This window comes from Hirundo rustica, chromosome Z (genome assembly GCF_015227805.2).
Source record: "Hirundo rustica isolate bHirRus1 chromosome Z, bHirRus1.pri.v3, whole genome shotgun sequence".
NCBI lineage: Eukaryota > Metazoa > Chordata > Aves > Passeriformes > Hirundinidae > Hirundo > Hirundo rustica.
The window spans coordinates 19139645-19166662 of NC_053488.1; the positions used below are offsets into that span (position 1 = coordinate 19139645).

Genomic DNA, 27018 nt, shown 5'->3' on the forward strand with positions numbered 1-27018 from the left:
CAGTACTCTGACAAATGAACTCTTAGCTGCAACTCAGCTCCTCCTTCAAGGCAGTGACCCTGATGCCTTAGGATTTTAGCTTTTATATTTTTCAAATCCTATACTGCTTTAGGGTATAACTCTAAAACTCAGCAGCTTGTCAGCTATTCTCCTGTTTTATTCAGACAAAACAATCCCTCTAGGCCTGTAACTTAAGGACACCCTACTGCCCCAGGCCCCAAAAAGTGTAAACACAAGCCAGTTGTGGGGTGGAGCAAATCTGGGGTATATGACTTCATTACCTGAAGCCTTAACTGGAGAATTAACCCCTGATCTGTAAATGGACCAAACTTATGATTGTCTGAAAAACTCCTGATGAGCACCCATTTTGGGTGTAGTCCCTTTGGGGAAGCTTTGTCTGCCCTTAACATACCTGAAGGCCCTTCATTAAATATATCTGCTTTTATTCTCTTAATTCTGTCTGGCCTCTGTCTTCAGGTGAGTGTGAAAAAGGCATCAACCCCTCTATTAGAGCTGATGCCTTCCCAGGTGAATGGAGGTGCTTACAAAGGTCGTGCCCTGTAAGTCCTTGACTTAGTGAAAACCACCCAATCCTTTTCAATGAGCACGGAGTTCCACTGTGGAGCCCCTAAAGCCGATTGAAATAACCCCCAGGTTTTGGCCTTGGAGGGATTACATGCTGTAATTCTACCCCCACCACTTCTCTGATACCCAAATTCTCCTGGTTCCTTCTTTCCTTGCTAAACCATTGGTTGTGGGACCCCGGTGACCAGACCTGTCTTCCCTAGAGGACACTGACCTTACCTGCCCTCAGTTCCGCCCCTGTGCTGTAAATCATACTTAAGCCTGAGCAAAGCACATGATCGCCCTTTTTTGCACTGGATTCCCTTCAGCACCTGGAATAAACCTTGCTGGAACTTGATCTTATGCACAGGGCCTTCTTGCCTCTCTTCTGCTGAGCTAACCTCATGGCATGCGTGGATGTGAGGGCTCGATTGCTTGCCTGAGTTGTTCTAAGCACGTTTTCCAGACACGCTGTTACATGCCACAACTCAGAAGCCACCTTTCCAAAGATGTATGAGGCTGTTAGGAAAGCTAACCTACAAGAAGGAAAGAGTGTTTCTGTCCTGTTTTAAATGATACCTGCTTACCCAATGTGCTGCACTCCTTTGCACTTTACACTACTTTGCTGGTCCTAATTAGTGGGAGATGAAGGGTCCTTTCAGACACAGAGGACTGGAATAAGAAAGTCTGAGCCTTTGCACTGACAAGATGCTCTGCCTACTATTTCTCTTGCTTGCAAGGGAATTTTTCTGGCATACTGAGCCCTCTTTTTTTCTGTTGGGAAAGGTAGGAAGCAGATACCATCTAGCACATCAGACTGTGAATTCTCTTTTCAGAGGCACTACAGAGCCCTCAACAAAGGCCTCCACTGGACAATACTTTCTCTTCATCTTCAACAGTGAATAAAGTGCTTCCTGGGGCAGGCAAGCTCTAGGAAATAGTAATTATGACTCAATCCAGCTTTGAAGACTGGACCTTTCATGCACAAACAACAAAATTTAAAAAAAAAAACTGCAAGACATTCAGGATTTCAGAGGTTAAATGATGCTCCCCATAAAGAGATGCATTTGCTTGGTTTGAAATCTCATGCTTTCTTCCAAAAAGCTTTAAAACCCCAAACAGCTTCAGCTGAGTGCTCTCGAAAATCCTCTGCACATTGATTATACTCTTCCATAAGTTAAGGTCTGAGCAGCAGGTTTGGTCCATTTTACTACAAGAACCTGTTTCTCAGCTGGTCTGAGAAAAATATGTGGAAACCCAGCTTTCTTTAGTTATGCTCTTTCTAAAGTGCTATTCATGACTTGCTAATTCCTACATGTTTCAGATAAACAGAAATTACAGATTTTTTGGATGAAGATTCTTTTCTATGTACTCACTGACTGTACTCTATTTTAAGTAAGACAGAGTGAAGAATAGTACGTTTCTTTGGCGATCTGGGACTAATGTTAGGTTTACAAATTATCACACTTACAGTCAGCTGGTTTTGCAACTGCTTCACTTGTTGCTGTAACACCTCCAGTTGCTGGCTTTGTCTTTTGGTGGCACTGGTTGAGTACGAAAGCTGAGAAAGGCTGTTTAATGCTTCTTTTAATTTGCTAATTTCCTTGGACATTTCATTGATCTAGGGAGGCAAAACACAGGCTTTCATTAAAATATGCTATGCTTACTGTATTCCTGCTGTGTCTTATCTTTTGAGTTATTTGTGACTTAAATTTAAGAAGTGGGGAAAACGAAATTGTAAATAGCTCTGTGGACAGAGATGTCATGTTTGTGCTTCTTTCTACAAATGCTCCTCCATTCTCCATCCTATTGAAACTATTCAAACTGCACTTCTTGTTCTGAACATCAGCAGTACTTAACAAGAAGGACTGAATTTTACCATCTTTACAAATTCTGCTGCTGAACCAAACACAGGCCAGCTATTCACAGCTACCAAAATGCATAGCACTCTATAAAGGTATTTGTAGTGACAGACATGGTAGCTACAGAGGAAAATTAGTCAAATCATGCTATGGTTGAGATGATGTAGTAGTAGTCCAATGGCAAATTTTTGCTCCTTCCTGATACTCTGTTTTCTTGTCTCCACTGGAATATATTCCTTCTGTAAATCTCACTTCTTTGACTTCAGCTGCCTGAACAGTGCAAACCTAATCTAAGCACAACTTTAAAGAAGTAAATTGAAAGATCATGTGTATCTCCACATGGGAGGGAAACCAACTGCCAAGCCAAACATACAAAAGTTTCCTTTGCCTTTGATACCTGGATTTTCAGAGGGGCAAATGCACTCAGAAGTTATTTGAACCAACATAGTCTGTTAGGTCACTCGTGCACCAGCCAACACGCTTTGCGCTCTGTACTCACATTACTCCTCCACTGTACTGAGTCACTGACCTTTTTGTCTTTATCTTCCTCTAGTTTTGATGAGTTTTTCATTTCAATAAGAGCTTCTTGAACTTGGTGGTACTTGTCCTGAAGATCAGTCACCTCCCGTTCCTTTGCTTCAAGCAAAGTATGCATACCTTCTTTTGCTTCTTTCAAGTGCAAAATTTCATTTCTCAGTTTCACGGCATCTAAGGATATATTTTCCTTCTCTCGGATTACATCCTTCAGTCTGGATGACAAAACAGTAACTTCACCCTCTAGTGAGGACTGGAGTTTTTCATACGTGGCCTTGGGTACCATGGCTTCATTAATTGCAGCTTTTTCTTCCAGTAGCGCCTTTTCCAAGTTTCTTAATTCGCTTTCTTTGTTGCTAAGCAGTCGTTTGAGCTCATTTATTTCTTCTTCCATCTCCTTTATGGTATTTCTGAGGGCATTGATTACCTGACGGTGTTCAGTAATTGGCAAAGAGTTTTGTTTCTGAGTGTCTAACAGTTGCTTGAGTTCTTCTGCTTCATCTAATACTTTTGTGTACTGGGATTTCATTTCTGATAACTCATTTTCTGCTTTGTATTTCAAAGAATTTGTTACCTCCAACAGTTTCTCATGTTCATCTCTAGGAATGTAGTCTGAAACTATATCATCTAGAGTTTTTTTCTTCCTATACTCTTCAAGCTCTGTTTGTGCTTCTTTGTACAACTGAGACAATTCATTAAGTTGCCTGTTGAGCTCATCTATCGTTCTGTGCATCGCATCTTTCCTTTGTCCAGCTTCAGCACTAGATTCCAACTGCATCTGATTTGTCAGCTTGTCCTGTAGTCTTTTAATTTCCTCTTGCCCTTCCTTGTACCTCTCAATCAGCAATGCTTTCTCTTGATTGATGTTATCAATAACTGAACAGTATGAATTCTTCATTTCCTCACACTCTTCCACAGACAATTTGCCTGACACATTCTGCTCTCTGTCTTCAAACTTTTTCTGCAGCTCTCTCACTTTTTCTTTTTGTCTTTCGCTTTCCTCCAATGCTTTCTTCAATTCTTGCTTAAGTGCTTCAACTTCTCCGTATGTAACCTTCAACATACTCAGATCAGAACTGGTTTCTTCACTTTCAGAGGAAACAAGACCTGGCTTCTTTTGCCTCTGTACATTCAAAACCTCTTTCACAGCTTCCTCATGCCTGTTTTGAGTTTCTTGGAACTTCAAATTAAGATCAGAACCATTTTCTGAAATGTCTGGGCTATTTAAATTATCTTTTTCAGGGACTCTAGACTGAACTTGAGTTTCCATATGTTTTCTTTTGCCTTCAGAATTCTCTAATTTTCTCTGCACATCCTGTAAGTCTTCCTGGAGGTACTTCATTTTTACTTCTCTGGGGCTTGTCATTTTTTCTGGGATTTGAGTGGTACTTAATGTAGGCTTCAAGTCCTGCACCAAGAACTCATTTTGTCTCTCTGCTGTTTGCTCAAACTGTGTTTGGATTGAATAAGATTCTATAGTTGAATCCTCTTCTTTAGGTGTTCTTTCCTGTCCAAAAAAACCCCACCAACAATTGCACAATAAAAAACAAGCACATTATTCTATTTTTTTAGAATAGTGTAAGTAAGGAAGTATTTCAACATCCTACAGAGATTTATTATCCTAAAGATGATTAAAGAGTCATGGAAGAAAGTTCTAGAAAAGTTCAAAACTGAGCTGTTCCCATTTGTCATTTACAGTGAGAAAAGGCAGTAAGTGGCAAGCTCCTTTGAAAGTCTGGACTGAGCTCCATAAGCTAATAATCAAAGCTAAGCAAATTAAAATTCTGCTAGCACAACTGTTAATAACATATTTTAGAATGTGGTTATCGTAATAAACAAAGTTATTCAGTAATTTATGGGCAAAGTGAGAAGATCAAAACACCGATTTAATCCTTTGGGGCAGATAATTTCTATAATCTTAACAACAAGCTCATTAAAAGATCTTCATAGTACAACTCTATAAAACAGTAAGCAGCTCTCTGTTCTCCCCAGCAGAAGAAGAGAACATCAGAATAGCACAAGAATATGCCACCTGTAATTTGTCCTGCAGCTCCTTATTGTGCAATGTCAGAGAGGCAATTTTTGCCTGCATCAACAGAAGTAGATCTTGTTGGTCAGCTTCAGAACTCACATCCAATAAACTATCAACACCTTTGGAGGAAAAAAAAAAAAAAAGATTCAAAAGCTTCCAAAAAGCTGAAATGCTAGTCAGTTAGTTAGTTATTCAAACATTTCAAATTAAACAGTTTGTTCCCATGACCAGTAAATGCAGTGAGCAGGCAAACCGTTCCTACAAACTCCCCAAGAATGTGTTAATGCAATAGAAGCAGGATGTTTTGGTGGGGAGCTGCTTGTGGAATTACAAAACATCACCCTCAATACTTAGTGTGTCTCATGTTCTAAGTGGAAAGATACAGAGGTTTTCAGCATTGCATGCTATCTATAATACCTAATGAGATAAGGATTAATTGTATACCTGTTGTGCTGTCACTCAGTCTGTCTTTATTATCACTGTGCAAGGAGCTGAATTCTTCCTGCTAAAACATCAAAAGAAAACATTTTCACAGAAAGCAGATGTAAAGCTGGACAGTTCAGCAAAAAGAACTAGAGATAATATAGATTCTGCTGGATAAAGCCTATCCAAGTGGATCTTTTATTTCTGAGGTCTTGTTTAATTGTAGCATGTGTCCGGTATTTCAAAGTGTGCTAAAGCTATTCAAATTCCATTGCCCGATTTCCATTAAATATTAATGGAATACAGACAACTCTCTTGTAAATAGTTTGGAAAACTGCAAACTCTGTGATAAGTAATAGCAACATACTGACATGTATTTAGAAAATTCTTCAGCCAAGACAAGGTAAAGGTCAGATAGAACATACTCAACCCTTTCACTGACATCTTTTGGTAAAATGGTCTGTTTTTGCACTGCCCACTCCGTGCACTTTCCTGGTACAAAAAATTAAACTCTTGGAACATAAATACTTTTCATAACCTAAACACTAACTCACCTATGACTATTTACATGCACATATTTGTTACACATTAAAGTAATCTTTACACTTGTTTTATGAATTGCATTGAAATAGATTTGGATTCACTTTTGTTCCAAAATTCATCTAATTAAGTCACAGGAGAATCTGCAGTCATGAAAATAGAACATCAAGCAAAACAGATCCTGTACTTTTCCTTCCCTAAGTTCATAAGAATGGAACACTTGATACCTTGCACACTTGATCAGCAAAGAAAGTGTGCCCTTTTCCAGTCATGGGAGTTGAAGTTGATGAGTGTGGAGAGGACAAATCATTAACCTGTAAAAAATTTTATATAAATGGGTATGTATATGTATATGCATATACAGCTACTAACATGTGCCCATATGTATATATGTGTATATCTATCTCTCTCTCTCTCTCTACACACACATATATATACATACACATGCATTAGAGTACTTTCACCTGCACTAACATAAGTCACAATTCTAGATTACTGTCAGAGAACAGACCTAATTATTTAGTGCCCTTCGGAATCAGTACTACGTTAAGGAGTATAGCTGTTACACAGGTTACATTCTGGCTTAGATTAAACCTAACTATTAAATAGACTTATATAGTATTAAAATGCAGTGAAGTATTTTATTTTGATATGCATATATGCTCTTAATAATATGTATCCATATATACGTATAACTAAAATATAAAAACTTATTATTTACTTATTGAAATCAGCAAAAAGGACAGCTTCAACTTTAGTTGGATGAAGCAATTGTACAGTATAATGTGTACAGTTTTATCTTAGAACATGCTGTATTTTAAGCAATTTTGCTTATAATTATTTTTATGGTGTCATCCTAATGTCAGGAAAAGCACTCATGGTAAAACAGGTATATAAAGCAACAGTGACAGAGAAAATCCTGCCCACAAAATTCTAGTAATTTTCAAAATGCTTTATATCCCCTACGAGCATCTCAAAATTGGTCTTTTCTTTACCTGAATAGGACTGATAGGAGGAGGTGGGGCTTTGCGTTTTTTTGGAGTTCCACTTCTTTCTGAACTTAATTTAGAGCCTTGATCATGCTGAAAGTTTCACCAGCCAGAAAAGGTAGGTTTGTTAGTTTGGTTAGTAAAGTCTGAGCAAGTTGTTTTATATATAAAAAGAATAAAATATAAATCCCACATTAATATCAACTTTAGCAGTTCATGCAATGTCTTTTTTCCCCTTTGTAAAGGCCACATCTCTACTAACATAAAGATACTAAACCTGTCTGACAATAAGAATCTGCTCCCCTGTAAACCATGCTTCAGTGAAAACAAACAAGATTTAGTGAAAAAGCAGAAGCTGACAATAGGTTTAGCACCTGTGACTTTAAAACACTTCCATTCACACATAGCCCAGTCATCCCATTCTTCACAGCTACTATCTTTCCTCTCCATCAGCTTCTGCCTGAGCTCCCCAGAAAACCCACCTCTGCACCCAGAGAAGAAATGAACCAATGCATTGCACCCTTGTCTATTTCCCAGCCATCAGCAGGTCTACTTGCACTCCAACATATAACACTGAATAAAAATGTAAGAAACTAATTTAATTGCCTAAATCTTCTGGGATTCTCACAAGAAGGAGTCTCCAGCAACCAGGGATAACCTTCAATTTTATGTTTTAGACAAAGAGAATTTTTCCGGAGCCTCTTTACTGCAGTTTAAAGAGACAGGGCGTCCAAAAAGCCAAGCTCCTGCACTACACATGAGGAAAGCAGGAATCACCCCAGCACACATACACATACACAGTCGCCCTCCTTTCCTCCCCCCACCAAGGGCGTTGGCTGCTGTTACACAAAGAAGGCAATGTTTGTTCCTAAAACACATTTCCTAACTAAGCAAGAAAAACCATTTACATTACATAGTAGTCATGGCAACCCATCTCACAGTGATATTTACTAGTTTTTCTGTTACTGTTTTTTGTTATGTTACAGGTCTAGAGAGTCAGGGTGTCTTCAAAACCAAAAGGACAAATACCTGCTTCACTTTTGTTGGAGACTTTGCCTCTGTGGAGCAGAAAAGAAGTGGAATAAAGATAGTTATTAAAGGAAGAGCTGTTTTACATTCTTAACCCACCCCTCTGTTCTACTTCCCATACTATAGATGAATGGTTTGGTTTTTGAATTCCTAAAACCGGAGAAATACAATTTGCAAATTCCATTTCAATCCTATCCTTTCTCTGCTACTGTCTTGTTTCATTTTGAGAAAAAATCTGAAGAATCATGACCATTCTTATCCTACTATAGTCTTGCACCATTCTTATGCATTAGGCTTGCTACATTAAAAATCCATTGTAATTTGACCATAAAATGCTCTGCATGCTTTAGTTCGTTCTCCAATCCCTTTGCTGAGGGGTTCTATGTATAAAAGAGAATCCATTCCAAACTGTATACAAAATTTCACAGTGCTGCTTACATTAATTTGTCTTTCTCCAAAACACCTCTTTTGGCCTGTTCAGGGCTTTATCTCATGCTAAATATTACCATCTATGGCAAAGAGTTTTTGGGAACTCTCAGCCAGATAATCTTGAAAATGGCATTTGCAACATTTCAGGATACACTTTGAAGTCAATTTGTTCAGTGCTAAACACATACGCAGCCTGTAAAAGAAATTACAAACTGCAGGTCAGCCTCTCACACATACCCACATCCTGCGATATCTTTGATGACAGGAGATTCTGGATCCCTGTATTCTCAGAGAGTTTGGCATAATGCAGGGCATTCTGTCCAAAGACATCTACTAAACTGACATCTGCGCCTCTCCTGAGGAAAGCTTCCACCATGTTAAGGCTACTAGCTTCACAAGCCGTCATCAACGCAGTTCTGAACAAGAGGGGAAAAAAACAAAACAAACAAACAAACAAAAAAACAAATAGCAAGTGTCAAGGGCGTTCTCTTTAGCAGTTCATTTTCTCAGGGAAACAAAGTGTGACTGTTACTGTGCAATAAGGTCCAAGATTCCATCAACATTTTTATTGGTACATAAATGGAACTGCTGTTTCTCCTTACTAACAAACACCTGCCAGCTCTTCCTCCTCATACACTCCAGCTACAAATACAGGCCTGCAAAGATTTCTAAAAATGCCTTCCTGAGGCTGAGAGGACAGTCATAGAGAGAAATGGCTCCAGGATACAGTCAGACTAACAAACCTCACTGCTACACTCCGATTACAGTGGTGGTACTACATGAAAACCCTTATTTCATTCCTGCTCTCCTTCACATGTGTTCAAGACAAAACAGATAGAGATTTCAATCAAAAAGACAAACAAATCTAAAAGATCTTCAGTGAGTCCAAGAGACTCACTCAAACCCTGTGCTATTGTCAGCCTAAAAAAAGAAAAAAGATGTTCATGAGAGCACAAACAATTCCCTTTCCAACACATGGCAGTAGCACAGAGACAGCTCCTAGAGTAAGCATAGCATTCAGAAGGAGTCTTCTCCTAACAGGTCGTATCTGCTTTCTTTTCTCAATTATTTGAAGGGGTCACAAGAGACATAGAGAATAATTACAAACACACAGAAAACCTCACCTTTCAAGCATGCTCTAATACTAATAATCCTTCCTGCTCATGCATAGTTCTCCTTTCTCATCATGAAAAAATGTCTAATAGGTTGGCCAAGTTTACTGCCAAACACATTCCCCAGTGCAGATATGATGCTGAAAAGTTACTGCAGTGACAATATTTGCTAACTATCAGGACAACAGTTTTACTAATGAATTAAACATACTCCCTCTAATGGGTAAGTCACTTGGAAAAGTGATGCTGTTGCAGTGCTGTGCTAAAAGCAGTGGTGAGTGATAACTCAGATAACACCTCTGGAGTCACAGGGATGGTTTTAGATTACCAAAATAATTCACTTAGTCTAACAATTCCTTAGATAGGAATCTGGAGATGCCATTTTTGAAGGTTATCCCTCTTCTCTCAATGAGGTTTCTCCTGTTTCAGTAAAATCTTAACTAATTCTGTGAACATGAGATGCAGGAGTAGTCACTTCCCTCACAAAAATTAAAGCAAGAAGTAATCCAGCATATTCCATGTTACAATGTTTTGTTGCTTCTACGCAGAGTACTATCTTAAAAAAATACAAAAATGGGAGTCCTATCTATGACATAAACTCCTTCATCCAATTAAAGAACCAAGTCTTAACACTGTCTGCTGATTAAACACTAGGAGAGTGAGGGGAAGGCAGAGGCCCCAGAGTGTGCAGCACCTCAGGTTCAAAGCACCAATGAGGCCATGAAAACTGACAGAAAACAAAGGGGTTTTCTTCACACAATTGGAAACAAAGAGCACTCTAATGAACTTCAGACTGATAAAAAACAAGTTAGAGCCTAGTCTTATATTCACAGGTGCCGCCAGAGAACAGAACCAGCCATTGTGTCGCACAGAATAATCAAAATTGCTATGAAGTGTAACTGCCAAGTCTTCTCAGTATCCTACTTTACCTTCCAGCTTAACCAGTTGTTTACAAAACAGTCCAAAATTTTCAGACTCTTAGTATTTGTCAGTATCATCAGAACAAGTGCATTTTTCACCACAAGGATGTTGCTTTTCAAAAAGTTTTCTGATACATGCACTATCTCTTAATGCAGAAATATCTCCAGTTGGCACCTTCTGAAACAACAGCATCTGCACTTTAGAGATTTTTCTGTATTTTTTCTTGCTGCTATGGCTGCATTATGGCAGAAAAAGCAACCCTCCACAGATTTTTCTCACAAGTAGCAAAATTTAAGTTAGAGGTATTAACTCATTCCAAGAAGAGAGCACCATTTCAAACTGGGACGCTTAGAAAGTGATGCGTGGGTAAGCGCTATCAAGCATATTCATATGATATGTATAGGAATCATTTAAAAATGGACTAGTACTCTACTACTACTGCTCTAGTAGCCCAAGGGGAATCTTACAGGTAGATTAGTTTTATAATTACATAGTTTCTGCTCCATCTTTAACTTCAATCAGGATTCTGTAAGCCTTCTCAGCAATCAGGATATGCTGTCTAGTACAGAAAGCATTATTTCAGCTAGTATCAACTATTTTGGGAAGGATCTGAGAAGAAGAAATCTTCATTTGACAGTCAGCTTTGGTGAAAAATCAACATGTTAACCAGCTGTACCTTCCATTTTTATCCCTGGTGTTGATGTCTGCTCCATGATCCAGAAGGCATTTGCAGACTTCTGTATGACCGTTTTGTACTGCAAGCAGCAGAGGTATGTTCCCATCCTAGAAATGCATATAAGGAAACTAAGAACAGTATTCCATCCACTTAAAAAAACATGTTGAGATTTCATGTCAGCTATAAATCTTATCTTTACATAGCAAAAATGAGATGTTATTAGTGCATTTTTCCTGTGTACCATAAACATAGCTGAGTGTGCTATAATTCCTTTCTTGTCTGCTGGGGATGATACAAAGCACAGGGAGTAGGAATGCTTTTTTTGCTTTTGTACTCCCTTTGCTATTTTGCTCAATGGTAAGACACAATTATTTTGAAACTACAAAATGTCTTTCCATAGCTCCACAATAGAAAAGGTAATTTTATCTAAGTACTAGACAAAAATACAAAATTTCATGAAGTCATAGAATAACACAGTTGGAAGACACTTTTAGTGGTTTCTCCCACTTTTTTCTCAATCCAAAGCTAGGCAAACTTCAAGTTGCAGCAAGTTTTAGCACATTGCTCAGAAACTTGTCCAGCCATGTTTTAAGCGTCTCCAAAGGTAAAGACACAGCTCTAGTACCAATTTCAGTGTTTGACCACCTTCAAGGTGAGGTTACTTTTTTTACTAGTAGATAACTGGAATGTCCCAATTAGGTCCACCACCTGAATTCTGATCATTGCTTATCATTTTGTCATGCACTGCTGAGGTTGGTCTCTCTCTTTCCTATAACCGGCCATGATGTAGCTCAGGCCATTTTTAAGATATTCCTACACCCTTAAGACCGAACAAACATTTCATGCCTTTAAAATGCATCTGCTGAAATCTTAGATCAGATGTCTGTGGCATATTTATTTTTGGTAGAAAGACCGGATACAGACCAAACAAGTTTGAGTACAACTTTCTGCCTGGCCTCTACTATACAGATCCCTTCCTATTGTCATTAAGTTGTCTATCAGGCAATTGCATAATTGCCAAAACCAGACCTGGTAGGTTGCAGACATTTCACAGTAATCAATGTAGTGTCTCTGAGCCTTTGGAATATGTCAGGTGTATTTTTTCCCCCCAGGCTACTCTGATTGGGCTTTGTGAACATTTTGCAGCACTTGGCCACAATACTGGGCCTTTTCCAAAGCCTCTTGGGGACGATGGAAAGACTTTCAATTATGTTTTGAATGTGATTCTAGCTACCTGTGCCAACATCTCAACAATCAGCAAATCCTGCCACTATGGTATCAGATTGTGAAGTGCTTCCACACCTCTGCAATGGCAAGCTGCAAAAGGAACTTCCTCCAGCAGAGAAACCCCAGAAGGGATGAAGACAGCATTGCTTTGAGCTACTGCACTCAAGATGGAGTGTGGTAACTGCATGGAATGAGGGTGATAAAAGCTCTGAAGTATCTGCAGTACACAACAGGAGAAGAGGTACCTACCATATCTTTGATGTTAATGGGACATTTGTGCTCACACAGGAGTTGAACTGCCTGAAGACACCCACATGCAGCTAAAAGAAAATATATAAAACTTAAAAAAACAAGACAATTGTGACAGTCCATTAAACCCCAATTTCAAAATTTGTGTTCCACACTTCCACTTGCAATGCTGCAGCATTTCAGCAGGGTACAAAAACCCAATTCCGGGCTGATGAGCTAGGAATATCAAGCACAACAAAATAGTACAAGCTTCCATCAAAGAGGTTACCTGCATAATGTAAAGCTGTTTTCCCAGAATTGTCAGTGCTGTCAGCTGGGCATTTACTCTGCACAATTCAGTAAGGAAAATGAAAAAAAAACAAAACAAAAACCAATTAGAGAAATACAAAGAAAATAAAATATATGTTTTATATTGACAGAGTGCTCAACATCTTTGCAAAAAGATTTATGTGCTGCTTCAGAGAAGAACACTGAAGGAAGGTAGAGCTTCTCTCTCTACCAATCTGGCATCTCCTGTCTTCATACCAACTTACACTGAAGCCATAGGAAATCCTCATGGTTAAGAGAACTGTACCTAAAAAATGTTTTTGTTTCAGAATAATTTAAGGCAGTAAATAAAAAAGTAAATAAATAATAAAGTAATAAATATATCAGTAAATAAAATATCTCCTTTGCCTCAGATTTTTTTTTCTTTTTAACATTAGAGTAGAAGCTAGAGCAACCACATCCAAAGGCAACTTGTATTATTTCATAGAACCATGGCATGGTCTGGATTAGAAGAGACCTTAAAGACCATCTTCTTCCAACACCCTGCCATGGGCAGGGACACCTTCCACTAGATCAGGTTACTCACAGCCCCATCCATCGTGGCCTTGGACACGGTTCAGCACGGGGCATCCATAACTTCTCTGGCCAGTCAGTGCCAGTGCCTCACCACCCCCACAATAAAGAATTTCTTCCAAATACTGAATCTAAACCTACCCTCTTTCAGTTTGAATCCATTGCCACTTGTCCTATTACAATATACCCATGTGAAAACTCCCTTTCTGGCATTCTGATGTGGCCCCTTTAGATACTGAAAAGCAGCTCTAAGGTCTCCTGGGAGCCTTCCCTTCTCCAGGCTGAATACCACAGCCTCAGCCTTTCCTCACAGCAGAGGTGCTCCATCCCTCTTGATGCCTTGTTTTAGCTTTCATGTTTTCCAGATTCTGTACTGCATTAGTATATAACTCTGGACTTCATATCAAGTGTTAGCAAGTTCTCTCCACAGCTTAGTTGGACAAAACAATCCTCTTCCAGCCTGAGAACTGAGGACACCGTTGCAGCTTCAGGCCAAAAAGTACAAACAACGGCGAATTGAGGAGAGCAAACTGGGAGGATGGGGCTTCATAACCTGAAGCTGTAATTGGACAATTGACGCCAATATGTAAATGGACCAAAACTTATAAAAGTGTGAAAACTCGTGACCTGTCATCCATTTGGGTGTAGCCTTGGCCAGGCTCTTGTATTGCCCAAGGTGCATCCTTTGAAGGCCTTTTAATAAATAACCAACTTTATTCCTTTAACACTGTCTAGCCTTTGTTCGAGGTAGCCTCTCAAGGCATCACTCTGATCACATTCACAGCCCTGCTCTGGGCTCACTCGAGCAGGTTCCTGTCCTTCCTGCGCCGAGACAGCTGGGTCACCACAGCAGAGCAGAGCAGAGCAGAGCAGAGCAGAGCAGAGCAGAGCAGAGCAGAGCAGAGCAGAGGGGCAGAATCCCCTCCCTCCCCTGCTGCCCACGGGGCTCTGGGTGCAGCCCAGGACACATTTGGCTCTCTGGGCTGACCCAGGTACAGCACCAGCACATGGCATGGTTAAAGTTCATGAGGTTCCCATGGGCCCACTGTTGAATGCAGTAAGTGTTCATTAGCATTTTTAAAAATAAGTTCCAACAATCCAGTTATATCTTGTTATATTACAATTATCAGATGTTACTGATCAATCTAGACTTCAAAGCAATAAACAGTAATGAAAAAATAATTCAAATCCTTATTAAGGCTCATTTTGGTACAGAAGATTTTTGTTTTAGTTACAACAAAGAGAGAGTATCATAGAAACTTAGGGTCATTGGGGTTGGAAATAACCATCGTGATCATCAAATCCAACTATTAACGCAGTACTGCCAAGTTCATCACTAAAACATTTCTCACATCTACACATCTCTTAAGTCCCTCCAGGTGAAGAAATTTTTCCCAATATCCAACTTAAAGCTCCTGGGGTGCAACTTCAGGCCATTTCCTCTTTTCTCATTGTCATATGGTCTACCCTAAGGCTCCTTTTCTCCAGGCCAAACACCACCAGCTCCCTCAGCTGCTCCTCACAGGACTGGTTCTCTAAACCCTTCGCAAGTTTCAATGCTCCTCATTGGACAGGAGAAGACAGGACACTAAAATTACACGTTTCTAGAAAACAAACACTGTAACTTTTGAATTTTACATGCAGCACTGTCTCCAACATGCCTATGATTATCTAGGAAAAGAGCATCACATTCTGTAACAAAAATGCCATGATTCTGCCTGTGTAAAATAATTATTCAGCCTGTTTTAGTTCAACACCAGTTAGATGTTGCTTGCACACACAATTGGGTCCACAGAAGATCATCCTAAGAACATGAATTACTGGAGAATATTACCAACAGGTTTGCATTTAGAAATGGATTTATAAATTTGTATATTGAAATAAAACTAGAAAAACATCAACAAAAGCAGTCTGTGGTTGCAGCAGCAAGTGGAAAGGCGGCAGATCCTTGGTGTTTAACACGGTGAGTTCTGAGCTGCCGGTGCTCCTGCCTGCGATGCCAGCAGCGACGGCCTGATGGCGATGTGGATCGGGGCCACGGGACGAGCTGCGGTGGCTGAGGATAGCCCTACTCGCCTGCAGAGCAGCAGGACACACAGCTTGCAAGGGGTATGGAGGAATCAGTGTAATAATCAGTGAAACTGGATCCTGTGCTGTCAGAGACACTGACAGAGGCCAGTCACAGGACAGCCAGAGAGCCCTGAGGCCATCAGAGAAAAACAATCTGGAGGCTGGAATATAGGATCCATTCTCTTTCTGCAAATCATGTTCAAGAGGGGTTGTTAATAATTTTTTTCATCGGTATTCTCAGTCTGTATTCATTATTTTATCTGAGACATACTGGTAATTCCAAACTTAGAAAAAATCTGTCTGTTTCTCTGATCACCACTATGAAAGCTTACCTGTATTTCTGAAATGGAGCTGAGATGGACATTGTCTTTGCTCATCTTCATCTTGCTTACTTACGCTCATCTTCAACACAATGAGACTCTTTTGTTCATCTTCACTTCTGTTTTTCTTATTTTCTCTCCCCATTCTTTCAACTCTCTTTCTAACCCTTCACTGCCCTTTACCTCATTTCATTGAGGATTTCATATTATTTTTGATCTAAACTACTTTGTTTTCATCTCTCTTTGACTTTAAACTTGTAAACGTTTCTATGGTGAACAGACAGAAAGTATTCCGGTGGAACATTATCAGAATTCCCCCAGATGTGAAAAACCTTTTCCCCTGTAACTCTTAATCCACCTAATTCCAAGTCATCCAACCACAAAGACAAAACAGAGGAAGTTAAACTGAAGCTACAACCTACTTGAAACACAACCAAGCTATCTCAGAGCAGTCAGACATGGAAAACTGTATTTGCAGACCACTCAGGGAAGATACACTGTTTTCTATCACTCATTCACAGTGCCTGAATGGTCCTTAAACTCTTGATGTTCCTCTCTCAATGCCAAGGAGATAGAGCAGTATAGAAGTGCGCTGCGGATTATGAGCATTAAAATGAGTCCACATCTACTGGAACCAAATGAAAATTTCAAAAATCAAAATTAATTTTTCTTTTACCTGAAGTAACCTCTTAATGCAATCAGGGTGGCTGTTCTTTGCTGCAAGATGTAAAGCACTGTGCCCTAAATGAATAAAAGCAACAGAAATTAATTATTCAATCATGCCAAAGCATAGGAATAAAACCTTTCATGACAAAGGCAAAATCTTGAATTATCTGTCTTTTTCCTATCACGACACATAAAAAGTAAAAGTAGAGAAAATAAAACCTACATCAAGCAGAATGTCTTTACTACCTGTTGTTCAGGCAAGTAACAGAATAACCTTAAAGTCTTAATTCACATAAAAGAGTGACACAAACATTGTGTCAGACTAAACCTTGGCAGAAGTACATCTAAGATTGTACATTACGTCTTGTTTCTTAGAATACCGTTTTCCAATAGTACACAGCCTCCCTTGCACACAGATGTCTGTCGGTGTCTTCCTGATTTTTGCTATTTGGCAATGAAAACGTAACCAGCATCAAGAGCAAAACATGCCAAATTCACCACCTACAACTCTACTACGTTTGTGTCATTCATGAAGTGCACATAGAAGACTCAAACACAGGCCTACTTTAGTTTGCACCTTACAGATTCCCTATTCCCTATCAAACACAGGTCTACATTGGTTTGCATTTCAATTAATTTATTTTGCACCTCTGAATTCATATTAACTATGCAATGCCATGAGTTACTGCCTATGGATTTATGATGAAACACTGAAGTCTCACCTCCAGCTTCATCTTACAGAGCATCTGAAAAACTGAAGATGACAAGACAGAAAAAGAAGAAATTATCCATGCAACTAAGAAAAGAAGGACCCAGGATTTAGTACTCAATAAAGACAAAGACACTTGTGACAGGAAACTCTCATTGCAAATTATGTGACTTTTACATAGAAAGATTTCACTAAAGAGCACTGGGCTGACACTCTCAGATGGAAGTAAGCAGGCAACCTCTTACGACTCAAGTGACCAATCAGGCAAGGCAAAGCATGAATTCATAATTATAGTCTGCATCAGATACATATATTCCCTTATCATTATGTAAAATATTAATGCTTCTTCCAGTATCAAAAATACCTCTTTATAGAGGCAAATCATTCCCACCTATGACAGAGATTCCCTCAGGCTGCAGTAAGTGGCAAAACAGAACCCATGAGCACAGCAATTACAGATAATTACTGGAGAGACAGAAAGCTGACAGGTCATCCAGGTGGCTCAGCTAGCCTGAGAAAATGCTGGGCACAGATTCTGCAGATGCGTCAACTGAAATCTATTAAGAAGAGTTTGCTAGTTTCAAATTCAGCTCCCATCCTTCTCCTAGTGGAGCAGTAATTAAGCACAGGACTTTTGAGAAATTAAACATCGTAAGAACTGAAACACCATACTTAATAGCCCTCAGCTCTGTTTTGGCCTGTATCAGCTGTTTTCACTGTGTCATAATCTTGAGGAAATGTCTTACTGCAACTTCTGTAAAGTTAATGGGATTAATAGCTTGGATAAATATGAAAACTGAAAATCTTGATGCAACCTGTAATAGTAAGAGGTGGGGGAGGAAAACTATATTTTTTTTAACTTAAAAAAAAATTAAAAATTTGAGCAACTGTTTTACACTACAAATGCAGGAATTTATAGTATTAGAAGAAACATTTTTAAGGACTTTAGATTCTGAATTCTCTATGCAGGAAAGCAAGTATGCCCAAACCTGCAAGTGCTACAGCTGAGTTCCCTACAGGGTGTGTGGGGAAAAGCAAAGTTGTCAAATCTGTATTTTCTGCACATCAGTAACTACACAAGCAAGTGTATCGTGCTACCTGTATAGGTTCAGAGAGGCATACCTGCACCATCTTGGGCTGTCACATCTGCACCATGTGTCACCATGATCCTGAGGCACTCTGCATGCCCTTTCGCGGCTGCCAGGTGAAAACTGGAAGAGAACATTTACATGACTTTTATTATTACTAAGATATCTTTTCTCTTTCATTCACTAGCTGCATACTGGCAAGTTCTTTCCCCCCGTCCTTAGATCTTTTGGCATCCTTCCATTGCCTCCCAGGAAGATAACCGCTCTGGAAGTGAGATAGCACATCAAAAAGACTTTGCAGTCATACTTTCATAGTGCAGCTCAAATAATGTGTTCATTTTGGGACCCTCATTACAAGAAAAATGTTGATGCACTGGAACACGTCCAGAGAAGGGTAAAGAGGCTGGCAAAGATTTAGAGAACAAGTTCTATAAGGAGCAGCTGAAAGAGCTGGGGATGCTTAGTCCGGAGAAAAAAAGACTCAGGAGGGGCCTTATGACTCTCTACAACTCCCTGACAGGAGGGTGTAGCCAGGTGAGGGTTGGTCTCTTCTTCCAGGTAACTCAGGATAGGATGAGAGGAAATGGCCTCAAGCTGAACCAGAGGGAGGTTTAGATTGGAAATGAGGAATAAATTCTTGACTGAAAGGGTTGCCAAAGACTGGAAAAAGCTGCCCAGGGAGCTGGTGGTGTTACCACCCCTGGAAGGCTCTTGGACTTATTTAAGGAGCAGGCAGATGTGCCGCTGGTGGGGGAACACTGCTTAGCGGTGGACGTGGCTTGCTGGGTTTATGGTTAGACTCAATGATCTTAGAGGTCTTTTCCAACCCGAACAAACTGTGATTTCACATGGGCTGCTGCCCCATCAACTCATATCACATACCTTACGTACATCTAGTCCCACACAATTTCTAAACTTATGTCCCTAGTGATGTAATATATCCCCAAAGAATACCGGGGCTTGGGGAATTAATAAAAAAACCCCAGCCACAATAACTGACTTTGTTCTAGACATTTTAGTCAGAGTAGTTAGATTTAGTTAGATTTTCTCCTTATAATGGACAAAATTTAGTTCTCTAAAACATGATTCTGCATTTCCTTAATTAAACTACATCAAGCTGTACTTTTGCACTGTCTTTTATAAAGCTCATCTTTCCTTCGTGTATAGGTGGGAGAAAACACTTTACTCTGAGTATCACCTGGAGAAATCAAAGCTACTGGATATTTGTGAGACTATCCCAGAGATGTATTTTTTCCACTTGTGATTTTGCTGTTCACCCCAAGGACCTGCTTGTTTAAACAGTGTGGAACTGCAGACACTACCAAGCATACCATGGCAGGACACAATTCCAAGCATCATTTACCTAAGCTGTAATTACAGAACAAACCAAAGAAATTATACTGAATTCCAGCTTTTTCACAGCTGAAATTTTATGTTTGACATCCTCAGGCTGGGCACACCAAGACTCACAGAAGCAGTGCTACGGAGATGCTGCTGACATCATTTTGCCCTGAAGCAAAAATTAAGGAAAAGCTTTTGAAAACAGAGAAGTTTATATCCTCCTGATGCATAACATGCCAACATCATCAAGTCTTAAGATATGGGCAGACATCCTGCTACCAACCATGTGAGTCCTGCCAATATCAACCTGATGCACACAGAGCAGTTTTTCAGTGGGAGTAACGTAAAACACAAAATTCAAGACAAAATACTTCTAATTAATATTTCTTTGTGTGTGGAAAGTTAGGACCATCATCAAACATGCACCAAACTGAAAGAGCCAGTGTTCCTGGGATGGTTTACAATATCTTCTGAAGAAGGTATGATTTTTAATTCCTGTGTAAAAGGGATTTGCCCCTGGAATGTAAAAGAAACATCATAAATCATGGAGCCACATCAACTACTGTATTTAGGAGTTTATATTTTGAACAACTGCCTCCTTTAAGTGAAAGTTCAGCCTGCTAACCAGGGAAACTGGGAACAACAAGCAGGAATGAAATGGATAATTTCAAGAGTCTATGAACTGGAATACGATGTTTCTCTAAGCCATAGACTTGTTTGCAGCCTTCTTGAAAACCCTTGAAATCTCTTGAAAGCGGAGAAAGAGACCTATAGACAACATCTGGCAAAGAGAGGAGAATTAATCAAAACAGGAGAGGTCATAGAACAGGGCTGTCTATTAAGTACAGCAACCACGTCACTTCCTAGAACATGTCTTTCCTTCTGCACTGGCTGCTACTGATTGCAAATGGTAGACAGGCAGTGTTTAAGCCTTGAACCTTCCTCTGCAAATATAAAAGCATTCTGTGTGTTTATCCTGTGAATTCTACTGCCATAAACAAACTGAAGAGTTAACACTTCCAAGAGCACAAGCAGCACTGCTGCTGTCTGCTCTCCGGTCATTCAAAATCAAAACTTCAATGTGCTTGGTGACCAATCCAAAGTTGTGTAAACATTCTTTGGAAGAAGTGGTTTCTCAGGCTCTGGGAAAATGGCTGGGGGAGGGACACAAGAGGAGTCTGACAAATTCCAACACCTCTAATTTAGCCAGCACAACATACCAGCAAAATACCAAAACATGTTCAGATACATTTGTGTAAACACAAAATAAAATCAAATACACTTATGTATTAGGAAGATTGTGAAGCACACACTTGGCTAGCTTATATTTGACGATATTCATAGCAATAATAAATACCTGAATAATAATAACTTGGCTAAATCTGGGGCACTGAGGTTTTATGGACAGACTTTTTAGGACGGTGCCAAATGCAACATGAACACGCAAGTGCTAAAGAAGTTTTATTTAGGTAAAATCTGACTGCAAAAAAAGTATCAGAGAAAATTAAAAATAACTCTTTTCAGGCTATGCTCCTATGAACACATGAATCCCACCAACAAAAACAATTCCCATGGCAGTTCTCAGCAAGTCATCACACATGCAGATGTTTTATTCCACAAAGAACAGCCTGGTGAGTGTCTCGTCTCTGCATCCTTCTTTTGGTACTATGTCTCACATAAACCTGTAGTGAGATATTTTTTCTTAACAGTGTCAAAGCAATTGGAGGACAATGGGGGATATGGTTGCTTAACTGCTGGTTTAATAAACAGAAGTCCTCCTCTATACAGAGAACAACTCCAGAATGGGATGAATGAATTCCAGTCATATTTATGCTAAACCATTTACAGAGTGTTGGACAAACCCTCCCTCTTAAGAAACAATTCTGATTTTAAAGTTAATATTCCCTGCTTTGGTTTGGGTTTTTTTTTTGTTGCTGTTTGTTTGTTTTAGTTTAAAAACCCAAACAACACAGTTGATCCAAAACAAACAAAGAAAAAACCCAAACGCTTGAGTAGTAGATACTGAGGACTTCTATGTAGCAAGGCTCTCTCTTGAAACAAAGAAGACTGTAGACATTCATTTCAGTACAGAATAATTCTTTACAAACTACGTAATTTCCTAAAACATTTGAGGCAAAACCTGCAGGTTTCCAAACACTGGAGTTCTCACCATCTGGACGCCTTAAGGAGTGGTGCATTTCACTTGCATCTTCTGTGAATAAACTCCCCTTGATATGAAAGCAAACAACTTTTCCTCCCATTTCCTAGTTGTGCAATGACTTAGGTAAACAAAAAAAACCATGTAAGACTTGATTTGGACCAAGGGCCACACTAAGGGTTTGGATTCTCATTCCACTGAAAATCCCATTACAACATAGTTCATTTTCCCTTCACAATAGATAAGCCTGTTATTGCCACTTAGAGCCACATCTTAGCCCAGCCTGAACTGATTTGAGATAGATTTCTTTTATTATGGTAAAACATTTCTGTTCTTCCTGAGGAGCAGGATAGTCTCTTTTTGTTGTATCCAGACGTTTCAGTGAGCAGAGGAGCAACTACCACTCCCAGTGGTTCAAGACCCATCTCTGCAGCAGATGGAAGATCAGTAGGTTGACACTGCTTTTTCCTACTGGGAATGTACAGATCTCATAATTACTCAGTAGTTAACATGAAAAGGTGAAAAATTATGTTCATTGTGAGGAATGCAAAGCCCAGTTGGAGTAAACAGACTTTCAGAGTAAGAGTGAACACATTTCATGAGGTTCAGGTTCAACTCGAGAACAGCTACAAAGGCTATCACCTCGAAATCTTGTCAGGACCTCAAATTTCTTGACCTGAAATGTTACTCAAATAAAAACTCCACATTGATAGATGCTTTTCATGATGCTTGCTGCCTGAGCAGAGGGCACAGTTGTGTATGACATCCCTGAACTAGTCTGAAGCAGCAGATTTTTCACAGATACAAGATGTCGACGGGTGAAGCACTTACATGTGTCCTAAACAAGCCCATACCTCATTCAGGGCAAATGACATTTTCCACATTTTTCCACAATATTAAACCAGCAAGGAAATTAAGACTTTTTAAACTAGCATCTGACAGACAAAGCACAAGAGTTCAGATAGAGCCAGTCTTTGCTGAAAGACCAAGAATGAGTGTCTTCAGAAATTATTTAAACGTCAGTCTAATTCAAACTAGAAAGGACTGTAGTTTTTACTACTCAGCTCCCATAAACCTTTTCCTTACAAATCATTACAACATAAGCAGAAGAAGAGAAATAATCCACATTTAGGGGTTAGACTTGTAAAACTGTAGCTGATGGCATTGATAACATGGTATTAGCAGTAAGACATGGCTCTGCTATATTCAGGTTCTCTGCTTAACCATTTGCAGAGCTACTTCCTGCAAATCCTCTTACTGAATGGTATTTTGACAGCTGGCTTAAAACAACTGGGTGGTCCATATATCTAGGGGAAGTGACACAAAAGTGAAACATGATAAAATCTGAAAAAATAAATATCAACTCTTAATTTAAGATACTAACCTTCTAACAAGGAAATTTTCATTTGTGAAAAGAAAAATGGGTGGAAAAAAAGCAGAAGAATTACAAATCAGAGTGCTCAGTCTCTGTTTGGCAAGGTCAAGCTCCAGAGCTTTTTCTGGACAGAATTAGCATTCTCCATATCACTGATTTTCTCCAGGGCCTGAAAGTAGTTCAACATACTTACCAAAATCCAAACCCATTCAGAATATGGCTGAATTATGGATGCTAAGTGAATATTGTATTTGCTATTTCCTAGTCCAACGTATATGCAAGCGTGTAATACTATTGTTCTCTCTAATTTCAATTTGAGTGCTCTGAGAATATTTTAAGTGCAAGAATGTTTGAAAAACACTATGAACTCATATACACTAATTGTCAAGGTTTATTTTGAGTAAAAACATCCCTCCTCAATGCAGATCATTCTTTTTCATTTTCTAATGGATGTCAACCCTTTGTTGACTTATAAAAGAATCTACCTTGCCTTCCAATAATTTGATGATTTATAGTTTCCCCACCAAACAATACCTTCACGCAAACACACAAGAATGATACAGAGCTGTCTAAGAGTTCTTGTATTGCTGATTAAATAAAGGAAAAAAAAAATTGAAATGGCAGACATTTAAGCTTTTATACTATCAGATCAGGCGAGGAATTCACCAGCCATCTCAGCCACAAAGTGACCTTCTAATAACCTGGCTGACTTTCTGAACTAACTGGAGCTTTCATATATTTTTAGAAGCAGCACCTAGCTTACAGTGCTATCCCTCAAAGCCTCAACTCCTCCTTCAATAACAACAGCTAAAATAAACACAGTAGATGCTATCTGGCTTTTGAATGCTTTCCACCACAGGCTGAGTGGCAGAAGAACCAAAGTTCCTAAGACCCGACCTGAAGCAGAAAGAGCCATGAGTTTTCACTAGAGCAGCACATTCCAGGCATGGAGATAATACTTGGTGTCACACAGGAGGAAGTCCAGTGTGGTCTCCTCTCACATGTAGCACCCTGATGAGTTACTGTAGAAGAACATGGTTTACTGATCTGTGAAGTGCTTGAGATTTTATCAGCACTGAAACAATTTTGAAAATAAGCCATTTTTTTACACTCCCTGAACCTAATAATAGAAAAACTACCACCCTCAGATGAAATTATTGGGAAAGCCCCAGAACAGTCCAGAAACTGGAGGTGTCTTCTGCCTTCCTCTGCAAGCCCTCTCTGGGTTCTGCTTCCTCCTTGCACTAGTACAGGCAGGTAGGTGAACTGGCACAGGAAACAAAACCAGCTGAAAACCAAAGCTGCCTTCCACTGTTTCATTACACAGCACAGATGCAATCTGTCAGGGAAAAATAAGGAGCAGCATGTAGAATTTCACCTTAAACCTAAAATTAAACCATGAAGGTGTTGCTATGAAAGTCAAAAGGATCTTGATCATTTCCTGACTGCATTACCAAGATATTGTCACTCATTTGAGAGAATACATGTTGCAGGGAGAACCAGTCATTTAATTATGGAGGAGCCATACTGATGTTTGGCAGATCAGACTATCTTAAAAGAAAATCAGACATCTACAGTTAATCACTATCAATACATACCAGTTCTTTGTGCTTTTTATTTTTTTTTTCAAACAAATAAAAATTACAGCCTTACACTGCACCCATTTTACCTACTCCCAAGAGTAACTGTAAAAAATTTGGCTATTCAATAATGGCGGCATTCCATATCACTATCCTGTCACTTGCATACATGTAGCCAAAAAAACACCTTAAGAGAAAGAGAGGAAATACATTCTGTTTTCAAATCAGAGATGGCACCATTACAAGCTGGGAAAATTAGGTTTTCAGAGTTTGCAATCAACTTCTAGAGTACAATGCAAGATTTTAAGAAGTTGGCAGAGGCAGGGATGGATTTACCAGGAGCTGTGTGAGATTATTTCCCCTTTCTCCCTTTAGCACCAGCCACAGTAAAGTGAAGGGCTGCACAGAGCCTGTGTCCTTGTATTTTAACATGAGATGGCATCTGCTCTACAGAACCCTCTGATAAAAATTCTGAATGCCCCTTCTGTGTTAGCATGTATTCTGGGACAACTTTCAAAAAACCAACAAACCCAAAAAACCCCACCGCTGAAACCACAACAAATGCAGTTTTCATAAAAAGTTTCCAGCTTTGCATCATAGCATGAAAAGTCTTGTTTCAATCATACACACCTTGAGCTATGGGACATTAATAAAAGGAAAGCCTCTTTAATGACTGATTCCTTACAGAAAAGAAGCAATTGCATCATGCAATACAGGAGCTGGCAAGCTACAGTCTCCGGATTTTAGCCTCAAACTCAGCAAAATATCCACCCAGCTGCTCTTCAGAGAGATTTCTGGGATCCCCAGCAGCTTTATACTTTTCATTCTCAGGTTGTGCTCCAGCAGTTCCATTTTCACATACAGTTTTCTTTGGCAAACTCTATTACCACATTAACACAAACTCCCACTTCAAGCCTGAAATGTATGGACTTTCTTTCCAAGCACTATTAACTGTAAACACAAGTGCTCACAATTTAGATTTATCACATAAAGTTTCTTGCACAGTGTCTATTTTAAAGTTCCTCAGGAACTAATGTCAGCAAAATGCAATAGAGATTCTTGCAAGCAGAAGCTTCAGGGCTTTGTTGACATAAAGTCTGAAACTCAGACATACTGTTTTTATTTTTTTTAGTTGTAGGATAGAAAAATTAACAAAGTATGACAAAAGTATCAAAAGTATCAAGTATCAAAAAACTTCAAGAGCCCAGAAATCTGTGCAGTGTGGCCTGAGCCTTCAAAGCAAAGTACTGAGGGGTAAGGAAGGCAGAGAAGTAAGGAAGATCATTTCTCATGGTTTCTTTAAGATCACAGTCCATGTATAAAGTCCAAACAGGCGCTCAGTTACCTTCTCAATAACACCCCCTCTGGCAGATCATCTTTTTAGCACAAGGTCAAATCCCTGAGGATGTGCCCAGATAAAAATGACTTTCTTCCTGAAGCTGGGCAAAACCAGATAGCCATCTTCAGCCCTTTCAAGGCCCAACAGAGTTCAAAGTTAAAATTAAGCCCAAAAATGAGAGCATTGACTACATCCTCCAACACAACTCACTGGGTATTGCTGCCTGTGGGTCAGCAATTGCTAATAATCACCTTAGTATATGAAAGTCATGAACATTAGAGCAACGTAATCCCGAAACACTTGAAAGAGTGAGAGCAACTCAGTAAAGGTTAATATAAACCAAATATTTTTGTAGCATGAAATTCCAGCAAAACTTAAGAACTGCATCTAGTGCTCCAAGAACTGATGAGCAGAAATATCCTTATGAACCTGAGGGATATTAACAAGGGACAGCTCAGGATATGTTGTCCTTGATGCTTCTGTACCTTTTACACTCATAATACTTCTCATCTATTCAGATTTGAAGCAACTACTTGGATTTACTTATTTTTTAATTAAGCTGTACAAAGTGAATGTCTCTTACTTCATGGGATAATTGCAAACCAAGTGCAATAATAGGTACTTATAGTAATTAATCTACTTGTAACACATTCTTCAAAGACCACTCATTAATATGACCACCTAATATTTTTTTTTAAATAAACTCTTTGTGTTATTATGGCAATATACTTTTTATTTTGTATTTCAGAATAAGTGTACTACTTAAGATTCCGTACTTTGGAAGAGGGCTAGGGACAGGACCACAGGCATGTGCAACTTCAGAGCTTTTCTAAATTTTTCAGTTACTTTCCAGTTACTTTTCAGCAGTTTCATAACACAGAATGCACCTGTAAAGAAGGTAGCAGAAAACAGAGTGAAACATAAGTCCAGTAAATAAGCAGCTAA

The 27018-nt window shown here is 39.2% G+C and overlaps 1 protein-coding gene across 1 annotated transcript in view; it reads right to left on the reverse strand.

The window, feature by feature from the left end:
* Positions 1–1515: 1515 nt before the first annotated feature.
* The window catches only part of RAI14 (retinoic acid induced 14), an 89105-nt gene continuing 63602 nt past the window's right edge, over positions 1516–27018 (reverse strand). Inside the window, exons 4-17 of the mRNA XM_040089964.1 lie at positions 18315–18403; positions 16494–16558; positions 12856–12913; positions 12588–12658; positions 11112–11218; positions 8640–8818; positions 7974–8002; positions 6951–7037; positions 6183–6269; positions 5437–5497; positions 4993–5111; positions 2956–4467; positions 2036–2185; positions 1516–1539 (exon numbers count right to left, since the gene is read on the reverse strand). Coding sequence (XP_039945898.1) covers positions 1516–1539; positions 2036–2185; positions 2956–4467; positions 4993–5111; positions 5437–5497; positions 6183–6269; positions 6951–7037; positions 7974–8002; positions 8640–8818; positions 11112–11218; positions 12588–12658; positions 12856–12913; positions 16494–16558; positions 18315–18403 — 2638 coding nt within the window. The remainder of the gene's footprint in view (positions 1540–2035; positions 2186–2955; positions 4468–4992; positions 5112–5436; positions 5498–6182; positions 6270–6950; positions 7038–7973; positions 8003–8639; positions 8819–11111; positions 11219–12587; positions 12659–12855; positions 12914–16493; positions 16559–18314; positions 18404–27018) is intronic.